Consider the following 22,890-nt stretch of genomic DNA (forward strand, 5'->3'; position numbering starts at 1 on the left):
GAACATGGCTTATTCCCTTGATAATAGTGGGTGGTTTTGGCGTGTACAGCCTGACCGTGAAGACACAGGCCGCCCCTCCCCTCCCAACAGAGTGGCGAGAACAATCTAAAGTGAGCTCCTGATAATCACCCATAATAGCAACTATACACAGGATCCTCAAGTCTAGTAATGCTTGAAGCTCTGCACCGGCAATAGCACCCCACATACAGGAAAACCCAGGGCGCATTTAGAATCATTTGTGGCTCAAAATGTCCAACACACCCACCCCCATTGGTTTCCGGGGTTGCATAGATCGCGAAGCCCATAAATGATCGGCGCAGGGTCCTTCCTGAAAAAGTTAAGCTTACAGTAGCAGGCCCGCAGCGGCGGTGCGGTAGGGCTGAGGAAGCGAATGCAACCCCCGAATCGGGGTCCGGCTGACCGCAGGCGAGTGCGGGCCTCCCAGTTTGGACGAAAAAGATGTGATGGTTTGCTGCCAGGCACACTGCGCGTGTCACGTCGCCGGTTGTGCACGTCCGCAGAGTATATTCCGTGCTTCAAAATTTCTCCTGCCTCAAAGCCGGCTGTCGCCACTTCGCTTTCCATTTCTCCCGCTCGTCGCCACTGGTTTACCGATTTTTCAAAGGCGCTCTGTTCGCCCGTCTCCGTTTTGTCGGTGCGCGAGAGGTGTCCGGCCAGTTTTGTCCGTGGCATGGAGTTGTTGAACAACGTTGCTCATCTCTAGACCTTTTGAAAACCAAGGTAACATAATGGAAATCCATGCGAGATGCCATATGCCAAGAATCTGCTCTGGTCAGAGTAGAATCCACGAAATCCCCAATTGCGCAGCCGATGGTTGTGATCATTCCGCACCATGAAGGTGGTCGGTGAATTAATTCTAGAAGACCTGTAGCATTGAGCACTTGAGGTGTCGTCTATGGTCTATCTATCAACCATTGCCAGTTGTAAAGCCCCGTGACGTAAGGCCGACCTGTCCCCGCCGTCCTGAAAACGCCTGACCATCATCACCCCTTTTTAAAAGTACATGCTAGTGTATCAAAAAGTCATCGCGAACCATCATAACGTCTCAGTTGTTTCTATCAGTCGCCTTTTGTGGTTTGTAATCCGGTAGCTCATCGAACCACCCTGCTGGCTCGTTGTACTTGTACGCATGGAATTCGTACCCGTACGGTTTCGGTTCAATGCAGAAAAGCATTCCTAGTGGCACGTCGAGGTTGGCGATGCCATCCCGTGATAGATCCATGAAGTACGCCATCAGCACACGGCACACCGACCGGTGGCTGATGACCAGAACGTGGTCCGTAACCCGCTCCATCTCCCGTACCATGTCGCGCAGTCGGGAGATGACCGCGAGGTATCCCTCCCCGCCGACGCCGGGGTAAATGTAGTTGAGCTTGTCCGCAGTGCGTTTCTGGTATTCGTTTGGATACTTGACGGCAATCTCATCGTAGGTCATGCCTTCAAATGTCCCTGCGTTGAGTTCATTCAGCATCTCCCAGTTCTTGACGTCGTAATCATCATCGTTGTCAAAGTATTGAGCCGTCTCAATGGTCCGATGAAGCATCGATGTCCATACGCAAAAGTTCTTCTGCTGAAGCTCGTGGTACATCTCGGGGTACGGAGGGGTGTCGTCCCCGGCTTTGGGAGGGAATGATGACTGAGCAAGTCTGTCTTGCTGATCGACGAGCCACTCCTGGCGTTTCTTGGTGATGAAGTTGTAAAGTGCTGCTCCATAACACTGGCCTCGGTCTGTGAGGTGAGAGTTGCCGCCTATCTTTTGGAGTTTGTTGTCCTCGCTTTGACCATGTCGGGTGATCCAAATCTGTCTTGGTGCTAGATTGAATGTCGTCAAGTACGAGGCAATGCTCCCACTCAGGAATCCCTTGAGCCTGTGATGTATCACCTTCCGGCCCACATCTATCATCTGGATGTACTGTAGATCTCGCTCCTCTTCGTATTGGCCAAGCGGCACGTATGCGCTCTCGTATGCTTGTACCCTAGCCTTGAAATCCTCCAATGACTTGGTTGGATCCTTGTCTTTGTAGTCAGGACCGGAGAGCTTGAGGCGCATGTTTGCTTCCAGAAGCTATCAACGATGTCAGTCTTGAATCGGCCCTGAACCAAAACCTGAAGGACTTACATTTCTGTCTTGGCAGATACTCTCGATGAAGAGGATGCCTAGTTTCGGTTCCCGCTCCCGTATCTTCTTGACGAGAACCTCCCTCCTAGCTATCGTGCTGTTTGTCGCATCAAGAATTCCGACGGCACCGGAGCTGTTGATGAGGTAATCGAGGAGTTCATCCAGAGTATCCATGGCCACTTTCTCGCGGAGCTGGGCAGCTGTTGCATTTGTGGGATCAAAGAACTTCGCAGACTGGTCGAAATTGTTAACATCTTGGCCTTCGCTGAGATTCCCGGTGGTGGGTTCATTTTGCAAGTGTACCGTTTTCTCGTCATTTGTGTCGTTCAAGTCCAAGGCGGTCGGCTCGTCCACGTCTGGTTGTGTGACGCCGTTCAGCAAGACAGTGGCCGCCTGGAGCCGGCCATCCACGCTCTTGGTGTCATCAGAGGCGGTGGGGGCCTTTGGGGGCTTCTGACCCGCAGCAATTCGTCTCCTATTGCCAACGTTGAAAATCCTCGTATCGTGCTGCTGCCATGACAAGTACCGCTGGATCTTCTTTGTAATGTAAGATTTTCCACGTGCGGGCAATCCGACCATGATTATCACAAGTTTGGCAGCAACATCCCTCTCTGCAATCTTGCCATCGGGTGAAACTCTCGACCTTGTCATGCCCGGGATGCTCAGGGTGGTGGCGTGGGGCCGCACCCGAGGTGTCTGGCTTCCGGAGTTCTGGCGCACAGGACTAGAGAGACACCAGTCATTACGATGTTCAAAGGCAGTGGGATCCAAAGCGGCATAAAATACTATTGGCTCCCGAGTAATAAATTGGAGGAATGGATACTCACATTCGTGGCGAGCCCGGCGCGGTCGAGTTGGCTGAGCGCGCATAAGGTGAGTCAAAGGAATGTTCGCGGGGCTTCTCACGCAGAGTCACAAGAGGGTCCGGTGCACCGCTCATGCTCTTGAGTGCGCTCACCAGCGATGGTGGAGCTGATGGAGGCGGCAGAAGCCCTGGATCGAGGCTGACGTGCCCATTGGGGGCAGGCTGTTGCCGTGCATCTTCTTTGGGCTGGTGTGGTGAGTTTTGCGACGCGGAAGTATGGTGGGCTGCGGCGGCTTGGGAGCGCATGACCTGTTTGAAGAGGGAAGATGACGGATGTTCCCAGTAGGCGTTGTCTGATTGCGGAGATGGTCAGCAGGGCGGGTTTTGGGTGGTTTGTGGGCGAAGAATACGGCAAAGGTTGTAGGGAAGAAATTGGAAGGGGAGGATATCTGATGCAGGAGGGAGACGAACCTCTGGTATGGGTATTTGGATGGGATACTCCGAAGATCGCAGCGGAAGCCATGATTTTTCTGGGGTGGGCGTCGCGGCTGCCAGGATTTGGAGGCACAGACGACCGGGTGACGGTGCGGCTGCGGGTAGCCTGCTGCTAGGTGCTGTGAGATCGAGTTTACGTATGCGCTAGCCAATCAGTGGCTTGCTTGGCGCTCGCTGGCAGCACCTGGGCAGGGGCGCGCTGCAGCAGGTGGTGCAGGCGCAGGTGCAGGCGCAGGTGAGCAGTGGGGAACAGGGCCCACGGCACCTGGGGGCGAGGCAAAACAGGCAGGTCAGTGGGGAGATGAGGCGAGCCGAGGCGTGATTGGGGGTGCGAGGATCAGGACCAGAATTTGTCAGGGTCCAACACAGCCAGTCAAGTCCACTGCCTACTAAGCGGGCAGGATTGCAGGCTTGCAGGCCAGCAGGACTTTGGGGTGTATTTGGTCCAGATAGGATATGTCGAGGTCGGACTGTAAGCAACTGGACGGTCCGGACGGTCCTGACGGCTCAGCTCCTAAGTAGACTTTTCCGGTGGTTTTGTTTTTTGACAAGCAGCCAGTCACAGCACGGTACTGCTGGCTAAGAAGGCTTGGTTGGAACTCGAGGAATCTCTCAACAAACTCTATGAATGGGGGCTAGGCTGGTCGCATACAGTTGGCCTGGTGAAGCTCCAGGCTTAATATTGCAAAGCGCAAAGATCTGCCAAGCCGGATCAGAGCGTTCGGGAGCGGCAAGCATTGACTTCGACAAGATTGGACGGCTTCTAAATTGGACGTGGGGTGACTGCCTCCTCGTCTGAGGCCTGGATGTTTGGAGTTTGGCAGAGGGCCGTTACGGATATGATGGACGTCTAAATCGGGAGGCAGCGGCAGGCCTGGAACTGTTTTGGGGAACGAGGTGGGCTGGGCCTCGCTCCCAAGGTGTTCCAAGAGATCTATTGTATCTAAGCCCTGGGTGAAGGTGCACTGGATCAAGTCCGACTGGGCTTCCAAGCCCGCCCAGCCGGCTCAGACGCACCTGCTGCAAATACCGATTGGACCCCCCCAGGTCCGGGAAACAGAACATGACGGCCAGCCACAGGACGTGTCTCCGAAATCCGTCTCACCTTGTCGCCGGCATGTGCTTGCCTCTGACATGCCCAACGTACACGTAGTACAGACACATGTGTGCCCATAATAAGTGATTGGCTAGGGATCGCCAGGGAGGAGGGTTCCAGGAATGGAGGCACGTTCGCAGTAGATGATGACTTGGGGTTGATCATGACTCTGATCTTCTTGGCACTCTGTCCATCTTAGACTCGGACTGTCAGAGTATGCTTGGAGTATCTGGAGTACGTGGAGTACGTCCGCCATGGAACTGTACATGCGCCATGGTCCGCCCCTCTGTCTGTACTCCCCGAAGACTTTGCTGATCTATGATCCCTCGGTCCCCCACGCGATAAGGCCCTTTGGCTTGCCTAAGTCTTGTTTCTCGGAGGGAAACGCATTTCCCGAGGTCCAGCCCTACAGGCAGACAGGCCAGACAGCTGTGATTGCTACTATTTTTCTTACATCACGCCAGGGTCCACTCTCTAGTCTAAGCAGTCCCCAATTTTTGGCTCCGCTGTCGTCAGAGCGCGTCTGACGACCCAGACTTCGGCTGAATCTCTGCTGACCTACATCCGATCTGCTCTCAACTGACGCAAACCTTCGTGCTAAACATGTCTGGACCGCCCAAGCTGTTGCGGTCACCGCAGAAATGACCGGATGGCCCGCCCCTGTTGTGGCTTGCCAACCTGAGCAGGCTCAGAGGTTATTCCATTCGGGGCATATCCGCGCAGCGCCGAGCTGGGCTGATAAGTCTGAAGTTGACGGGTTGTTGTGGGCCTCTTCCCCTACCAAACCTACCGTATTCATGAGTCCTTTCATGAAACCCTCCGCAATAGGCAGTGGGAACCATGAGTCTTGAAACGGACTGCTTCTCAAGACGCGAGGTTATGAGACACTCACCTCGCTACCCTCTTCTTTATTCGGTGAACGGTGATACACCGACAGAGTCTGTGAGCCAAGCCGTTGGCAGTTTGGGATCTACATCCGTGCCTGTCGGTGTCGCATACCCGACACCCGCCTCAAGGGAAGACCTTGGGCTCTCAACCTCAACGGCTTGCTTCCCAGCCATGCCCCCCACTGTTTCATTACGCGGGAAGATATAGCGAACGCCTAGTTCTCGCGGTTAGGCCCCCGGTAGCAGCTTACGACTCCCCGCGAAGAGAACCAACCATACGTACACGGTGGCCGAGCAAGAAACCCGAGTGGAGGACTCTGGCGTTGGGAATTGTGTGTGTCTGTGTGTGTGTGTGTGCGTGCGCACGCATCACACGGAAGACGCCGAGCTGTCATGGCAAAGCCTTGGAGCCGAGTCTGATGCGATGTCAAGCAGCGAAACGATCCCCGAGCAGTATCGAAACGAATGCCTCGTGGGGCCGGCCAGGGGCGTCAACACAGCAATTCCCTGCAGCCTCTACCCCCACGCCACGACGCTTTGCGAGATTTGAATCTCTTGGGAGCTGTGTGCTATGGTAGATGGCTGAGGGTTGCCTCACATGTGATATCGTCCTTGCCTGTAACTCTATGATACTGAGCCTGCCACAAGGGTAACTTCCGGTTGCCGCAAATGCAACACATGGAAAACGCAGGCAATTTGCCAGCTCCAATTGCTTGCTAATATGACCTAGGGATTGTTTGTCTTCGAATCCGAATTATCTGTAAGCTCAACCAGCTACCAATCCAGGACAGACAGCTTCCTAAAGTGTGAGACTGTTGGTTAGTAGTAGAGTGGGCTTTCTATGACTAAGCTTGACTGCTAGGAGGGGTACTTTTGGGGGGGGGGGCAGGACTCACCCATTATTGTCCTCGTCGACAAGGCCACCGAGTCGTCCATCAGATATGTTTCGAGGCTTTTCAATGGTCCAGAATTTGCATCTTCTAAGGCGGAATACACATGGTCGCCAACTTGAGATCCCAAGATGTCTCAGGGTTGATGCTGTTCCCCAAGGTCAGCTAGCCGTTCGGTAGCTCTCCCGCGCGGGCCATCAAGGTGCCTGTCAATTGGAGGACCCCTGAACCCGCAGCATTAGGGTCACTGCAATTGGGTCGCTAAGGGGTACCTGGGTACTCAGGGAGCTGTCTACCCCACGTAATGCAACCTGCTGATAAGATCTGCCGCATTTTCGTGATTGCCCTCAAAGATTCACGTCGCCCATCGCGTCTGCAACTACGACTGCAACTGCCTTCGAATTTGCGAGACCATACAGTTCGATCTTTCCCGTCCTTCACGAGTTACTACCAATAAAGTGTACTACTACTCAACACTTCTCCTCCCTCCTGGCCGTAGCCCACACATATCACGACGGTTTTCGCATTGGACGCCCTTACAAATGCTCTTTCCCTCCTCCAAATCTTCTCAGGCCGCCACCAACTCGAATCCAAGCAAACTACATCGCGAAGCACCATGCGCACCTGCCAAGATTAGGAGATCTCGACAAAAGCATTCTTCGACGAGCTGGTCCTGAGCTCGATCCAACTTCCTCTGATCGCTCGCTTACGACCACCGTGAGATTACCGACCGTGTGTGGTTCTCGGCCAATTTTGGAGCTTTAAGCATCACCAGATCTTCAGCGACGACCATCAACACGATACCATAAACAAGGTGTGCATCAGCTAGAACAATGGCCGCCGTGGCGACCCGTGCTGCCGAAAACATGGACGAGATCATAGCGGCCCAGCAGCAGGTGGTTAAAGACATCTTGCCAGTCGGTGTCACGCAAGGTGTCTTGATCCCTTTAAAGACCACGCTGGAGCTTCGTGACGATCACCGCTGTGTCAATGTGGTCATCACTCGAGTTCCTGTCAAGAGCGCCAATGCCGTCATTACGTGAGCTTCCTTGTGACCCTTTGTCTTCCCAAGCCCAAGATCGTGTGGACTGATTTTCTTTTTCCGCAGTCTACTTCGCAACCTCCTGCCTGAGGCTATTGCTAAAGGCATGCCTCATTTGCGTCGATGTGCGAAGCCCGTAGATCTACCTGCCCACCTGAAGTTGCAGTTCATGCATGACGACGCTAGCAGCCGACAAATACATACCGGAAAATCACAGTGGATCTACATTATTGTCGGGCCTGCAGCTAACTTGTCCAAACAAGAACTGCTCAATGGCCTGTGTTCGGTCGAAGGCCTTGTTGATGCCAACGGGTCGGCCCGTGGTCCATGGCTTTCAACTATCCCAGTTCCCTCGCTGGCCCCAATCTCCCAGATCCAGGCTGCGATGTGGTCTGAACAATACTGGCCTTGTGTCTACCGCAAGAACAACCCACTTGGTCCCCACCCTAGCATGGTGACCCGGTATACAGATGAGATCAAACCAGACGCGTCCATCTGGGTGAGCCTTGCACACCAAATCGCCGAGAAGGGCAAGGAGGCCGGTTATGGCGAGCCCATGGGCGCTTGCATCGTCCACCGTGGTCCAGATGGCTGCCGTATCGTGGCGTTGGCAGCTGACGCTCGGTGGCACAACCAAGCTAAGACATGCAGTACCGGCAACCCAATGGCTCATTGCGTTATGCGGGCTATCAGCATGGTTGCTCAGAAGCTGGTGCGGGCAGAGCAAAGGGAAGGAGGACTCCCGGAAACGGTTCTGGAATTTGAGGCATTCCAGGACAAACCTCTCCTGGACGAGGAGCAAAAGGTCTTTGAGGAGGATCACCCCACCCCTGACGGATACCTCTGCCACGACCTCGAGCTCTACGTGACTCACGAGCCATGCGTGATGTGCTCCATGGCAATTCTGCACTCGCGCATGGGCAAAGTTGTGTTCAGCGAGCGAATGACTCTGACTGGCGGCATGACGGCAGAGGTCCGCGGACACAATCAGCCACACTTGGCAGACTTTGGTGGAGGTCATGGTCTCGGACTCTTTTGGCGCAGAGAGTTGAACTGGAGCTTGGTCGCATGGGAGTGGGAGGGCAACAAGTGCGTCCAACATCATGATGTTGACCCCATGGTCCATGCTTGATCTGCACTCAGTTACAAGAAGAGCTCCAGCATCCAGAACAAGTCGTGGTTGAAGAGAAACACATGCATAATGCTCGCCATCGCTCTCACTCGGCTTGAAATTCGTCGAGGCAAGAACCTACGGCTATGAGCATAGCTTGCGAGTGTTGTTGAACTTTGGTGAAAGTAACCCAACCAGAGGGTTCAGTCGTATTTTACGCAGAACTTCTCTTGAATTGGTACTACAGGAAGCTGCAAATCCCACGACCGGGAAGGGAAACAAGTCCTGCAATTGTTGCTCCACCAAGGCGAAATCGTTTGTATGAGAGCCACTCCAAAATTAATCATCTCCAGGAAGAAGTCATGGCTGGAGGTTGACGGCATTACAAACAACTCGACCCGTGGGCTAGGCGACTGGCCACCTTATTGTCCGGGCACTTTACAAACGTTAGACGTGCCTCGTCAGGAGTCTGGCAGGGAATTAGGATCATCCTTTTTACAGCTGAGGTGCACATAGTGATAATTAGGTAGTTGGTCATGGTTGGTGAGTCAATGAATGGAGACCAAAAGCAGCATCAAATGCGTGCCAGTCTTGCAGTTTGGTAATGGTTTCCAAGAGGTTCCAAGTGAAATGCCTCAAGATCTGTACTCGTAGTCTAGTGTGTTCAGAATTAACCCCCAACAAAATTTTGTTATTTTCAGTCAGGTCCCGGGGAAGTGAATGAGTATATTCTTTTTCCACACTCGCTGGAGTGGAAAGCAGATAGGTGCGTCAGTAGGCAGGGTGAGCGATACTCAGGTGGGAAAACATCAGAAAGGTGGAGGATTTATATCACCGAATCTATGCGATTTTTTTTTAAAGAGATGTCTGATAGGAATTGAAAAGATCCCTAAACATACAGATGCTCTGTCTGTCCCGCAGTTCTGTTCTGTTTTCTACTACTAACATTCATTTGCTTGCCCCTAGCACTACCTAAACTCGTTGATCAGCCGTCTTGTTAGGCTATTTCTCTAGTCCCCTAGCTTGTCCTCTCTCTGTATATAACAATTATTCAAGCTGCTTGAAACCACCAACACATTTTTGTCGAAGGCATTCGGTGGTCGATCTCTGCAATAGGTAGCCAGCATCTCAGCAGGAGCTGGGCGCTTCCTGTTTGGTCGGGACGACAAATTCCTGTGTACATATTTTGCGGGGGCCCCTCCCCCCCTCCAAACTGTTTGGACGTCGACCCAACACAGCACAGACACCTATGCTGAGGAGGCAACAACTTGTCTGGAGCATTTGTGAACACTGCTCGCGACAGACGCGACCCGCCACGCGTGTATCTGCGGGCTTTCCCACCAGTTTCAACAAAGGCCCAGCTCAGATATTCCGACTTCATTCTCCCCCGCCCGGCCCTCCGCCCCGGAGTACCCTCCCCAGCATTCGTTCGCCAACGACCACTTTCTGGATCGAGACATACGAGACGGCCGAACTGACCCAAACGCAACTACATTCACTTCGCCGAGCAAACCGTCTTGCGACCCACGCGACCGTCATGCCCGCAGCAAGAACCAAGAAGGGCGACGCGCCTAGCACCTCGGCGATAGCGAACGATGCCAGCAAGATGAACCCTGCTTCCGTCAAGCGCAAGCGCAGACCAGGCGAGCAGAGATACTACGCAGTGCGCGCGGGCAAGATTCCTGGTGTTTACTTGTCCTGGGCCGAGTGCCAGGCCATGACCAATGGTTTTGCTGGTGCCAACTGTGAGCTACTCACCGACCCTCCGACCTCCGACCCCTCTCAAGCCCACATCTTCTATGCAGCCCCTTAAACTGTCACTGTCTCGCCACTGACATGGCGGGTTTGAACAGACAAGTCCTTCAGTACGCGTGAGGAGGCCCAGCTCTACGCGGCCGGCAAGAACCCCAACCCCGGCATCGCACCCACTCGATTCTATGCAGTCGCAATCGGCAACAAGCCAGGTGTATATACGGAATGGAGTGACGCGCAGGCAGCATATGTGGGCGTCAAGGCGCCTAAGTACAAGAAGTTCGAGACGCGGGAGGCCGCTGAAGAGTGGATCCAGAGCATCCAGCTGAGTGTTGGCCCGGCGCCCGAAGAGAGGTTCGACTTTGATGACGAGGATGAGGACGAAGAAGACGAGGCAGGAGTGGCCCCTGCGGCAAAGAGGACCAAGATGTCGAGTGATGAGATCGCAGTGGCTATCTCAGGCGAGACCGTCGAGGATCTGCTCGAAATCTACACGGACGGCAGTACCCTTTCGAACGGGCAGACTGGGGCTGTGGCAGGTGTTGGTGTATTTTTCGGCGATGGCGACCCAAGGTACGTAACAGCATCTAGAACCAAGTGCTTATTCCTTACGTGAAACATCTCTGACCCTGCGCAGGAACATCTCAGAGCGTCTATCAGGAACGCCCCAGACCAACCAGCGCGCGGAGCTGACCGCGATCCTGCGGGCACTCGAGACGGTTCCCGTGGACCAAGGCGTTATGATCTGGTCCGACTCAATGTATGCAATCAACTGCGTGACGGAATGGTTCGTGAAGTGGGAGAAGAATGGTTGGAAGACGCACAAGGGACAGGTCCAGAATCGCGACCTCGTCGAGGCGGTCCTTGTCAAGATACGGGAGCGCGAGAGACACGGTACGACGACACTGATCAAGTGGATCAAGGGCCACGAGTCGAGCGCAGGAAACATCTCGGCGGACAAGCTCGCCGTCGGTGGCGCCAATTTGGCCAAGTCGAGCAGGGGACGCCGCTGAGGGAGGGCTGCTTCTCTGGCGATATTTCCGACACTTCCGCTCGAACCTGGAACGGAAAACAAGGACAGCATCTTCTACGATACACGGAGCCGCATTTTGTTCGGTCTGGACACTCCCATGCTATGGGGCTTGGAGCTTCGCAGTGCCATAACGATGGAGGTGCCTAGTATGATATCGTAGAACTGGTGGGGATGAATTCTTGGAAGCACGGCACGGCCTGCACTTGCTCATGGGCTTGCAGAGAAACTAATCTCTTCGTGGCTGAACAACTCCGGCGATCTGGAAGGGCCAGGTCTTCACACCAATTTTTAAGGCGCGGCGTTGTAGGTTGCGTTTCCCGATATTATGGCCTCAAGCCACGTATTAGACACGGGTTAACTGTACACAATTACTATTGCTCAGGCACATAAGAATGAGCTTTTCAACGGGGAGCCTTCTTTAAGAAAATTGTCTCTGGATCACCTATATGGTCTGCTGTGCGATGTGATGTGTTTTGTCCAATCTGTGCAATTTGGCTGGCCCGAGGATAACGACAATATATTTGGGAGATAATAGCTAACCCCATTGACTGTAGACGGCCATCCAAATCGGTCTAAGTGTCGGCCATATCGGCGCCATTTCTGGCGGTCCGGGCGGTGTGGGAGCCGTCCGGCCGATTCATGCTGAGCGGGATGCTGGGCCGAGAAATGATTCATTTGTTGATGAACTATATCTCTGGCTCCCCAGATCTACACTTTCAGGTAACTTCATGATCTGATCTCTGTTATCAGTCTGCAACACCAAGGCATTCTTTCTTTTTCCGCTCGTCGTACAACAAGCAAGAAGGCCTGGGGTAACAGCAACTGCTATCGGGTAGCCACTGCATTCGAATCAGGTTTAACTGAACGGGTGGAGGAAAGGCAAAGTTGACGACGCACAACATTTCTCTACTAACAGCCCGCTTCTTAGAACCAACTGATAGGTCAACTCTACGATCCAATGATTCGCTATTCTGTCTCATACACCCAGGTATACCTATACCTACCATTTCTGCGAGACGGCAAGGGAAGTTCCGGTGCGACGCAGACGAGCTCAACTTCAAACCGCTCAAAACCTGCTTCGTGACAGGTCGCCGACTAGGCGAGTGCAGAGCTCAAGATGCCGACCCTGGCGGTGAACAACTTCAACATCGGCCTATCTGTCCTAGGGGGATGGGTCTCGTTGTTTGGACTGGTCTCGTTCCTGTGCAAGGAGCATTTCTACCTGTCCGAAGCATGTGAGTGTATCTTGGAGCGACACAGCAGCTGCAAGGCCCTGCGTTTCGCTTTCGTTACTGCGTCTCGGAGAATTGAGAGAAACCTCGGGCTGACGCAACTGCATATCCAGTAATATCGCTTTTGGCCGGCGCGGCTTTCTCCCCCCATGCCTCCAACCTCATCAGACCTCTGGAATACACGTGAGTGGCCCCGAGTTTGTATGTCGAGGATGGAGCTGATTGGTTGGCCTCCCAGCGGATCTCAGGAGGCTTTAGACTCGGCTACCCTCTATTTTTCTCGCCTTGTGCTCGGCATCCAGCTAGTCATTGCTGGAATACAGCTCCCGGGCCGGTATCTCAGAAAGGAATGGAGGCCACTGGCTCTCCTGCTCGGTCCGATCATGACGGCCATGTGGCTCACCACGAGCCTCCTTATTTGGGCCTTGGTCCCTAACCTGCCCTTCCTGCACGCGCTGGTCATAGGGTCATGTGTAACTCCCACCGACCCAGTCTTATCCAATGTCATCGTCAAGGGAAAGTTCGCCGACCGGAACGTGCCGAAGGAACTCCAGGATATCATCACTGCCGAGTCCGGTGCGAACGATGGTTTGGGGTACCCCTTCCTGTTCCTGGCCCTATACATCATCAAGTACACGGGCAACGGAGCAGGATCAGCGCCAGGAGGAGCGGGTATGGCGATGGGCATGTGGTTCGGTGAGAACCTGGGCTATACGATCATCTTATCGGCAATCTATGGCGCTGTTGTGGGATGGGGGGCGAAGGAGCTCCTGCACTGTGAGCGATGGATCACCCACATGCCTTGAGCGCGCATCACTGACCGAGATCCAGGGGCTGAGAAGCGCAAGTTTGTTGACCGCGAGAGCTTCCTCGTCTTCGCCTTCTCGCTTGCCCTTTTTATCGTCGGCACATGTGGTATGATCGGAAGCGATGAGTATGTATCCTGCATGTCCTGCTCCCCGCCTCTGAATACGAACGCTCACCGCGGCCGACAGCGTCCTCGCATGCTTCATTGCAGGGAACACCTTCACTTGGGACGACTGGTTCCGCCTGGAGACCTTGGACGACTCCCTCCAGCCCGCCATTGATATGCTTCTGAATATCGGTATCTTTATATGGTACGGTGCGGTCGCCCCTTGGCATCAATTCCTCGCCAACGACGTGATACCGCTCTACCGACTCGTGCCACTGGGCATCCTCATCTTGCTCTTCCGGAGATTGCCTTGGGTGTACGCCATCCACAAGAAGATCCCCCAGATCGAACACGCCCGCCAAGCCATATTCGTCGGATTCTTTGGTCCGGTCGGAGTGTCTGCTATCTTCTACCTGTACATCACCCTGGAGTTTTTGGAGACACTGAGAGGTGACAATGGGGAGCTAAGGCCAGATGGTAAGTCATACCCACGGTCAATGTTTTTACCTCTTCAAAGCACTACTACCTCTTTTGTGATGTACCACGCGATGTCGTGCTTCGTTACAAAAGTCCTTGGAGGGCACAGAGCCCAGAGACTGTGCTACAATGCTCTCAATCTATGCTTCCTTCTAAGAACGGAAAGAATTAATTTGAGATCTTGCAGTAAAACAATTGCCGGAGGCCGTGCTAGTTGTTGTCTGGTTCATATGCATATGCAGTGTGGTAAGTCTAGGCCATCCCTATACTGTTGGTACACAGCCTGGTCCTAATAGCGAGCACAAACAGGTCGTCCATGGCCTTAGTATACCTCTAGGCAAACTTGGATATCATTTGCCAAGGACTATTTCTCGAAGCCTTAGTGAGGACAACGACAACGCCGCCTTGAACTTCAGGAGCCGAATTAGTCTTCGCTTGCCGACTTTCTCCACCTCGCGACGCACTTCTTTGAGTCGCGACCGAACGAGCTCATCCAGACCGGTCAGCCCGGGCCCCTCTCGTGTCAATCCCTTAGGAGGCGTTTGGGCCGCCGTTGGGACAGCTCCTTCAGCGGAACCCCTTCCGGCACAGGAAGATCAGCAGATACAATCTCCTCCAGAACGCCCTGGGCCACCGGTCTCCTCGTGTGACCGCCCGAGGGGCGAAATAGGGACGAGCAGGTCGCATGTGCTTGGGCAAGAGGTCGACAGTGCTCCTTCGCCTCCGCAGCTCGCTTCTCGGGCCGCCTCAGGCCTGGCAAGCCGTACCATCCGGTTTCCTGATGAGGCGCGTGGTGGTGGTGATTCTTGAAGGGTGGGGAATGGCGTGTCGCTTTGCCGAACTGTATGGATACTCTTTATACAGTACATATTATCGAACCGTCAAGTCAGGGCAGGGGAGATGGCACTTGTGGGTCGCGTTTACCGCTGGCTGGCTTCTGACAGCCGACGGTCGAAATGACGTTGGAAGACAAGGAGTCATCTTGGCCTGCAACGAACACAGCATGAAGATGCTTTGCAGCCTCGGTCCCGTGCCAAAGTGAGAAGGCGCCGGCGGACCTTTGACGCAATGGAGATCAGTACATAGGACAGTGAAAGCTCGCTGCAACATCGATCAGCTACAGGGCGGCAAGGGTTGCCCGTACGGTAGTATCATGTACAACCAGGAGCCACGATGATTCCCAAGCTGCAGATCCGATCATGGTCGATTATGCACGCGCGAGCTCCACAACCAAAGCTCCTATTATCAAGCTCCTAATACTTTTCGTCGTCGTCAAAGTAGTGGGAAGCAGCCCCATGGGGCCTGGACCCGAATTAGGCCGGCTAGCAGCATGCCCCAGAGCTAATATTGTGCCATTCGCGTCAACGCCCATGCAGGTCATAACACCTGCCAGTTCTCTCTGCTGGGATGCCCCTGGATGGGGAACACACTGCATGTGTCCTCAACACCTCACTGCGAAGTGGCGACCACTCCGCTGTGGTGGGTATGGTACTGTGTAAGAGAATTAGTCACCGGACACGCCGTCGTCGTCATGGGCTGGGCAGCACACACGCACTGCTAGGCAGCCTCTGGGTCGAATGGGGGCTAGGGCACAACCATTTTGGGACGTGCTGTCATGGCCGTTGACTGTTCGCAAAACAATGCCCAGTTCCATCGACTGACCGCGATCAGGGTTGGTGAGGGCGGGAGTTTGGTCGTAGAATTAAAGCCCCGGATGCTTTGTTAGTGCCAGACCGGAATGCACGGCCGCCCTGCAAGGTCACCACTCCTGCAGGGCCTGCATGGCAGGCGGGGAGCATCACGTCTGAACACAGCAGAGGCTTTGTGCGAGAGTTGGACCGGCGAATGGATGGGCGGGCACTGGGTGGGAGGAGCAGGATGCATAGGGGGGCCGATGACAAGGAAAATAGCTGCAGCGGGCGAGTGAGGGGGATACGAGCCTCCTCCTCTTCCTGCTCGTCCTGCCTTGAACTGCTTGGGCGAGAGAGAGAGAGAGAGAGAGAGAGAGAGCCCACAGCCACAGCCACAGCTGCAGCTACTGCAGGAGCAGCAGCAGCGATGTCGGTCTGTCTGATAATGCACACAAGGCTGCTGTGTGACAGGCTACGAGTATCTATTACCATGTCCGGAAGCAACGGTGACATCAAATCTCCTCGGCCTGCAATATGTAGGCCCAGCCTATGTGGCCGCACAAGTTGACCAGCCCCAACGGCCCGGGCAGGCAGAGGATGGACTGACTACACTGGCAGACCGTTTGGCAAGGGACTGTGAATAGTTGCACTGCATATGTGGGCTGCACTTGCTTTTTGCCTCTGGCTTTCTGGCGTGATGGGACGACAGCGAGGACGAGGCCAAGGGAAGCCCCCCGGGCGAAATACCAGGATACACAAATATATACTGTATGAGCAGGCAGGGGGCTTACACACATGATGGGCAGGCAATGTACCTACGCAGGCAGGAAGGTTTGTTGGCGTGCGTTGCAATATATCACAGTACCTGCATGTAGATATGTAATCACTGATAATGGAACGCGAGGGCGACAATGTGTCCAACAAGTAGACCCTGGGGCTGAGAAAGAAAATGGAAGAGAGGAAAGGAAAAAAGGTTGAAGCAAAAGGCAGCCCTACAGACGACGATAGTGAGAAGGGAGACACGACGGGCACGGAAGATGCCATTTTGGCCGTCCCCATGGGGAATGTAGATATAAGAATCAAAGATATCCATCGACAAAAGGGTCTCAGAGCACGGCGTCGAGGCCTGGCCAGGGGTCCAGGCTTCAATCTGTCGGGTATCTCAATGACTGTGTGGACTACGCAATAGACCAGCAGGACCAGACGGCTCAGACGGCCAACCTGAGTGTTGGGAGTTGCTGCGAGGGTGGGGGCGCTGTCCAGTCATCGCGGAGACGGGGATCGCAGTAGCCTTTTCCCTGGCGACGCTAACAGTTTGCCAACTCCACTTTTGACTTGTCCATCCTGACATCCAAGACCTGTGTGTCTCTCGTCTTGCCTGTCTCCTCTCTATCTGGCCCTGGCCGTGCCATCCCATCCCATCCTATCCCATCTCATCATTTCTCATCTTCGCGGGCACTCTCGCTAACTCACCCTCGGTAGCCAAAGCCAGATAGAATAGTTGGACAGGCTGCACACTCCCTTATCCCCCTCCCCCTTCTTGTTACTATTCCGAGGAGTTATTTGGAACACTCGACTTGCTTGTTCTGGCCTGCTATCGAATTGAGCACAAAACCCACCCGCAACTCAGACAAGAGCCATTGTCAATCCCCCACCTCTAGACACGCATACTAGGACATTCAACGAAGAAGTGATAGGTTACAATTTGTGTGCTCTCTGCTCGAGACCGCCAGAGTGAGTAACTGCCCGTCCAGTATCTCCATACAGGACAGTACACTCGATCAGGTATTCCCTCCATACCTGGCGGCGCTGCCTGCATATCACTGCATAGTACCGCAAAGTACCTCCTCGCGACCCGCGCTAAACGAAACCTGGATTGGTAGCATTACAGCCACGCTCCTGCTGCGTACGACACCTGCCTGCCAGGCGGGCTGCCAGGCTCGCAAGGGTCCACGGCCCAGAGCCCACCTGAGCCAGATCCAAGGTCCCTCTGTCCCCAGTTATTTACCGCCTCCCGAGCATTCCCAACCTGCCAACCCTCCATCCAGCGCTGCGTGCCCCGAGTCTCCACTAGCTTGCGTGCTGTTCGTGCTGTTTGGTGCTGGCGCTCGCCGTGTGGCCCTCCAACACAGGAAATCTCCTCCGCTTCACCCTGCCCTGTCGTCCATTCTTATTCCCAAAAACGCCACTTGACTCTCTCCCACATCACTACACACACCCACACCCCATCATTCTGCCCACGGCTGCTTCCTACCCACGACACCGATGACAAAAGCAGCGACGGCAGCGACGGCACCCAACTTGATGTCCAATTGATACATCCAAAAGTCGCGCCACCGCCTATCCGCCAAACCCTGTCTCCGAATCTCATCTCACATCTCGCAAGGCGCTGTCGGGAACAAAGTCGGACACCGTCCGACTGACGACGCCCTGCACCGCACTCCTCGCTGGTCATGCCGCCCACCAGTCCCAACGACGGTGTCTCCATGTCCGAGCTAAGCTTCATCAACTACGACGCCTACTCCGAACTCGATCCCGACCTCAGCCTCGACGGGTCGGCTGGATTCCTCGACCTGATCCAATCCAACCCCGATCTCTCCCAGTCCAAGGCCCAAGGCGTCCTCCAGTCCGCACCCGGCCACATCCCCTCCGCCCCCTCACCCACCGCCTCCGACCAAGATTCTGCCTCCGATTCATCCACAACACACAGGACCGATAGCTCCACACTGTCAGCGGCAGCCATGAACGGCGGCGATGTGGACATGGCCGGCATGTGGGACCAACTCGATTCGCAACCTAGGTTGGACTGGGAGGAGCAGGGCGACTTTGTAGACATCGACCATATGCCTTCTATATTCGACAACGGCAACGGCACCATCAATCCTGCAGCTCTGGATCAGTCTCCATATGGCGAGCATATCGATCTTGGCGACACACAGTTCGCTCCTAGGCACGATTCCTCCAGTCCGTCAGATAGCAGTCAGAGCCCCATGGCTGCCAACGCCTCTGACGAGTCTCCCCCAGAAGACAGCGAGAACCACAACGTCTTCTCCTTCAAGGGGTCTCCGCCAACTGCTCAGTCTCCTTACTCTTACCGCAACAAACGTCACTCCGTAAGTTCAGCAGCCTTGCCCTTTTCTTTCGGCTCACATTCTCAACGTTTGAAGCAGAACTACTCTCTGAGCAAGTCCATGAACGGTCTGCGCACCGGTGGCTCCCGTGAGGTCTCGCCAACCTCACACATGGTATTCAGCCAAGGCTCATCACCGTCTGCGATACCCAACTTCGCTTCCGTCGAAAGTGAAATGACCGACCTCAATGGTATGCCGTCGGGCAGCACGTGGTTCAGTGCCAACTCACTATCACCAAACAATGCCGCCACCGGTCCGATGGATTTCACCACGCCCACCCAAACCACCGGTAACGTGGGCTTTCCAATTCTGCAGCAGCCTTCTTTTGCACCGCAGAGGCCCCAGTTGACCATTCACTCGATCCCTCCTAAATCTCGCGTGGAGACACAGATACCAATCAAGATGACTCTGTACCCGGTGCCAGCAGGCGTGAAGAAGATACATCTGCCGCCGCATACCATATCGAAGCCCAAACTACTTGCGAAACCCAGGCCAGCTCCTGCACCAGACACGCTGGAGCTATTCACTCAGCTCGTTTGTACCAGCGCCATGGCCAAACCTGGGCTGAAGGAGAAGGCATTGGCCCGTGCTGCGGTTTCCGGACATCCTGTAGAGCTGAGGTCAGAGCCAGAGGGTGATGACAAGCCCGAAAATGGCGGTGAGGTCCACATCTGCCCAGGTTGTGTCACGCGAGAGCACAAGCGTGCCAACCGCAAGAAGGTCAAGAAGCCAGAGGAGGAGGAGAATTGGAAGAAGGACGAGACGAAGAGGGTAATTGTCTTCAACACCCAAGAGGTCAAGGAATGGCAACAGCCTCCGCCGGAAGAGATAAGGCCCTCCGGGACCCTGCAGATCGAGGCGCCGATGCGAATTGCTTGCTACTGTCGCCATCACCACGAGAAACTCGGATTCCAGGTCATTTTCACCCTCAAGGATCACCTCGGTCAGGTTGTCACGCAGGGCCTGTCTCCATCAATCATGATCACAGACGATCACAAGACACAGCCGCCCCCGAACCCGATCAGCTCGACCGTCGCTAGTGATGCCACGGATCCGTCGGTCGCCGCAGGAGCTCCCATTGCATCAAACGGCATTAATGACATGAACGCTATTCAGCCCGGACACCCATTCCGGCAATCGCAGTCAACGTCCGACATACAGGCTTTAAAACGCAGTGCTAATGCTCTGCAACCCCCGCCGATCCATTCTGGCTCCTCGTCTCAACGCACTTCTGCTGTGCCGACCCCTCGAGTTCTTTCAAGGCCGCCTTCACCTAGTACAGCAGGCCCGTCCGCGAAGAAGAGAAAATCAAGCGCCTCCAAGCTGCCTACGACGTTGCACATGACCCGTCTCGAAACGGCTGGTTTTGCTCCGCAGCCGTCAAACGGCCTGCCAAACGGCCAGCCAGGACCCTCGTCCTCGACGTCTCCTTTCACGCCGCCAAGCACAATCTCGTTCCCGGATGGTGATGGTAGCTTCATTCCGAGCGGTTCAGCTCCGAATCCGCCTTTCTCTGTGGGGCCGCCCACGCCGAATAGCAGCGAGCAGGTCATCTTCTCAGATGCCAATGGCTCCGCTACTGACAGCATGTCGGCCACGCCAATGTTCTCCGCTCCTCCTTCGGCACATACCAGCAGACCACCGAGTCCAAATGGGTTGAGGAATGGTGCGCTGCAGCAGCCGCAACTCAGTCAAGTTGGTCAAATGCTGGCTCACGGCATTCCTGTTCCTGCTCCATTCCCGAACACCAATCAGCTTCGGCAGCCGATGCCCATGTCCGTCATCCACAAGGTGATCCCCAACGAAGGTCCGACAACTGGTGGAATCGAGGTTACCATCTTAGGCTCTGGTTTCTACCAAGGGCTGGACGTCATTTTTGGAGACACGAAGGCCACCACCACTACGTTCTGGGGCGAGCAGGCCCTCCATTGTCTCTTGCCTCCCTACCACGTGGCCGGAACAGTCCCTGTTACTCTCAGGGGCCCCAACGGGCAGCCCCAGCTCCTACCATCCTTGCAGAACAGGCCACAGGCCACCTTCACCTACAAGGACGACAGTGAAAACCATTTGCTTCGCCTTGCGTTGAATGTGCTTTCAAACAAATTGACAGGGAACACCAACGAACTGCGGGGCTTCGTCAACCGGATCATCGACACCTCAAACTCGTCTTCTTTGAACGGCAACAGCAACAACTTCAATGGTGGTCCTTCGGGTTACAACATGAACCTGGAAACAAAACTGCTCCAGGTGCTCGATCTCTTGGACATGGATGACAGCACTAACAAGGCTCGTCTCAATCTCCGTCGGAAGACTGGGCACACGATGCTACACCTGTCATGTGTCCTTGGTCTCCATCGATTCACCGCAGGTTTACTGGTGAGAGGCGCGAACCCCAACATCCAGGATGCTGGAGGTTATACCCCATTACACTACGCCGCGATGCACAACCATCCCGAGCTAGTCAGGCGGCTCATTCAACACAAGGCGGACCCTGCTCTGAAGACACGCCAGAATCTGCTTGCCTCGGATGTTGCAACGACACGGGACGTTATCCGCGCCATCAAGCGTGCAGGGAGAAGAGGCAGCACGCTCCACAGCCGTGCCAACAGCGCCACATCCTTGCGCTCATTCTGGGAGCCACCTCGGGCATACCCTCCATCTGACGAGTTCTCGAGCAGCGAGTTATCTGAATCAGAGGACGCTGCGGAATTCAGCTCGGATGAAGACTACGAGGACACATGGTTGCAAATGAAGCGGAGATCCTCGCGGGGCAATTTGGGCCTGAGTACCAGGCCGCCAATTATCGATATTCCGAATGCTCCAGAGCAAGGTGGCTTGGCATCGCCGGCGGTTGCCATGGCGGCTTTCAGGGACCAACTGCAACAGCTCCAACAGTCCATGACGACGCACTTCCACAACCTCCCACATCTACCACAGATGCCTAACATGATGGCAATGCCGGACTATCAAGCGTACAGGCAGCGAATGTCGGCACTACTGCCGAATATTGTAGGCCCACGTGTCGTTGCTCCAGGCGAGGAAAACCGGTGGTGGGACTTGTCTTCTCTAATGCCGTCATCGGTACTTCCACCTGCGTATGACGAAATCTTCCCCGGTGGACAGCAAGACAGGAAAGTCTCTCAAGACGAGCTGGACAGCAAACAAGAGTCTGCTGCGCGAGCCGCGGCCGACTATGATGCGGATAGGAAGTGTGCAGCGCTGTACGATCAGTCAGGAGCAACGAAAACGCAGCAACAGGTGGACGAGCATCACGTGGAAGAGATGCAGGTGGCAAGACAGCTACCGAAACTGTTACAGATCGGCCGCAAGAACAACATTACTAAGGAACAACAAGACAATCTTCGTCAGGCACATGCGCAAAACATGAAGAAGCTGAGCAGAGATCGGAACCTGTTCTTTGTTTGGATCCCACTGCTGGTGGTGATATCCTGTGCGATGCTGTACAGTCACTTCCCCGGCCTCTTCACGGCCGCGTGGAGCTTTGTGTCCTCAGCTCCGAAGCCACAATCCGTACCAAGGGTTCCTGGTGCCATTCTAGGGGAGGTGTAACGAAAGTTCCAGACGGAGGAGAGCGGGTGTGCGAGCTGAGCTGAGCAGTGCCTGGCGAGAGGGGCTTCGAGGTCCATTCTTTTTCACGACATCGAGCGGATTGGTGCGTTCCATATGGTCGGATAATTGGGATTGACATACGGGTTTGGAATTGGGAACGTGGATTCGGGCAACTTTGGTTCGGGCTGGGTCGGTTCTGGTTTTTTGAAATATGGGTTGCAGTCTCCGGAGCATTGCACACATCTTGGACTGCCTACCAAGTCTCTGCCTGCCTTCCTTTTTATTTTGGAGCCCACAAGCGTGTGCGTGGTTTATAGATGATCTAATGGATCGAAGTACCTTGTTGCGACCGTTTCGCACGAGATCTAATCGCATCGCTGCGTTGGATGTATATTAGTCTGTTCCGAGATAGCCTGTAGATAATCAACCGTATCAACTTACAGGCCAAATAGCAGTGCATACCAGCCTATATCGCCATTGCATTGTCTCGGTCTTTTGGGCCCGGCAAGCTCCATCACCTCATCCTGAATCACCCATAGCATAGTATTTGCGACCCGAGACCATTTAGAGCGGGTGTATATACATCATATTTAGTCTTACCACCGAATAACCCAATCCAACCTCTATGCTCACCATTGCTTCACTCGATGACTTGTCTTGTAGTGGAGTATCAAGGCCAAGCAGG

At 54.6% G+C, this 22,890-nt stretch overlaps 5 protein-coding genes across 5 annotated transcripts; 4 read left to right on the plus strand and 1 right to left on the minus strand.

Moving 5' to 3' along the window:
* Window positions 1-1,066: 1,066 nt before the first annotated feature.
* J7T55_006432 (6-phosphofructo-2-kinase) lies at window positions 1,067-3,468 on the minus strand (the record flags this gene model as incomplete). Its single annotated transcript, XM_053144238.1, has 4 exons — window positions 1,067-2,086; window positions 2,141-2,864; window positions 2,968-3,298; window positions 3,417-3,468. The coding sequence occupies 4 exons, from the start codon at window positions 3,466-3,468 to the stop codon at window positions 1,067-1,069; spliced, it is 2,127 nt and encodes a 708-aa protein (XP_053001197.1).
* A 3,711-nt stretch (window positions 3,469-7,179) lies between these two features.
* Window positions 7,180-8,487, plus strand: J7T55_006433 (uncharacterized protein; the record flags this gene model as incomplete). The annotated part of the gene is made up of 2 exons (XM_053144249.1): window positions 7,180-7,352; window positions 7,422-8,487. The coding sequence occupies 2 exons, from the start codon at window positions 7,180-7,182 to the stop codon at window positions 8,485-8,487; spliced, it is 1,239 nt and encodes a 412-aa protein (XP_053001198.1).
* A 1,516-nt stretch (window positions 8,488-10,003) lies between these two features.
* J7T55_006434 (ribonuclease h) lies at window positions 10,004-11,231 on the plus strand (the record flags this gene model as incomplete). Its single annotated transcript, XM_053144260.1, has 3 exons — window positions 10,004-10,211; window positions 10,320-10,791; window positions 10,856-11,231. 3 exons carry the CDS (start codon window positions 10,004-10,006, stop codon window positions 11,229-11,231), a joined length of 1,056 nt encoding a protein of 351 aa, XP_053001199.1.
* Window positions 11,232-12,368: 1,137 nt separating this feature from the next.
* J7T55_006435 (na(+) h(+) antiporter) lies at window positions 12,369-14,683 on the plus strand (the record flags this gene model as incomplete). Its single annotated transcript, XM_053144271.1, has 6 exons — window positions 12,369-12,486; window positions 12,597-12,666; window positions 12,722-13,260; window positions 13,315-13,417; window positions 13,479-13,873; window positions 14,409-14,683. The coding sequence occupies 6 exons, from the start codon at window positions 12,369-12,371 to the stop codon at window positions 14,681-14,683; spliced, it is 1,500 nt and encodes a 499-aa protein (XP_053001200.1).
* A 3,274-nt stretch (window positions 14,684-17,957) lies between these two features.
* J7T55_006436 (uncharacterized protein) lies at window positions 17,958-22,205 on the plus strand (the record flags this gene model as incomplete). The annotated part of the gene is made up of 2 exons (XM_053144282.1): window positions 17,958-18,617; window positions 18,675-22,205. 2 exons carry the CDS (start codon window positions 17,958-17,960, stop codon window positions 22,203-22,205), a joined length of 4,191 nt encoding a protein of 1,396 aa, XP_053001201.1.
* Window positions 22,206-22,890: the final 685 nt, after the last annotated feature.

The sequence above is a fragment of the Diaporthe amygdali genome (assembly GCF_026229845.1).
Source record: "Diaporthe amygdali strain CAA958 chromosome Unknown NODE_1_length_4327563_cov_65_473760, whole genome shotgun sequence".
Taxonomy (NCBI): domain Eukaryota; kingdom Fungi; phylum Ascomycota; class Sordariomycetes; order Diaporthales; family Diaporthaceae; genus Diaporthe; species Diaporthe amygdali.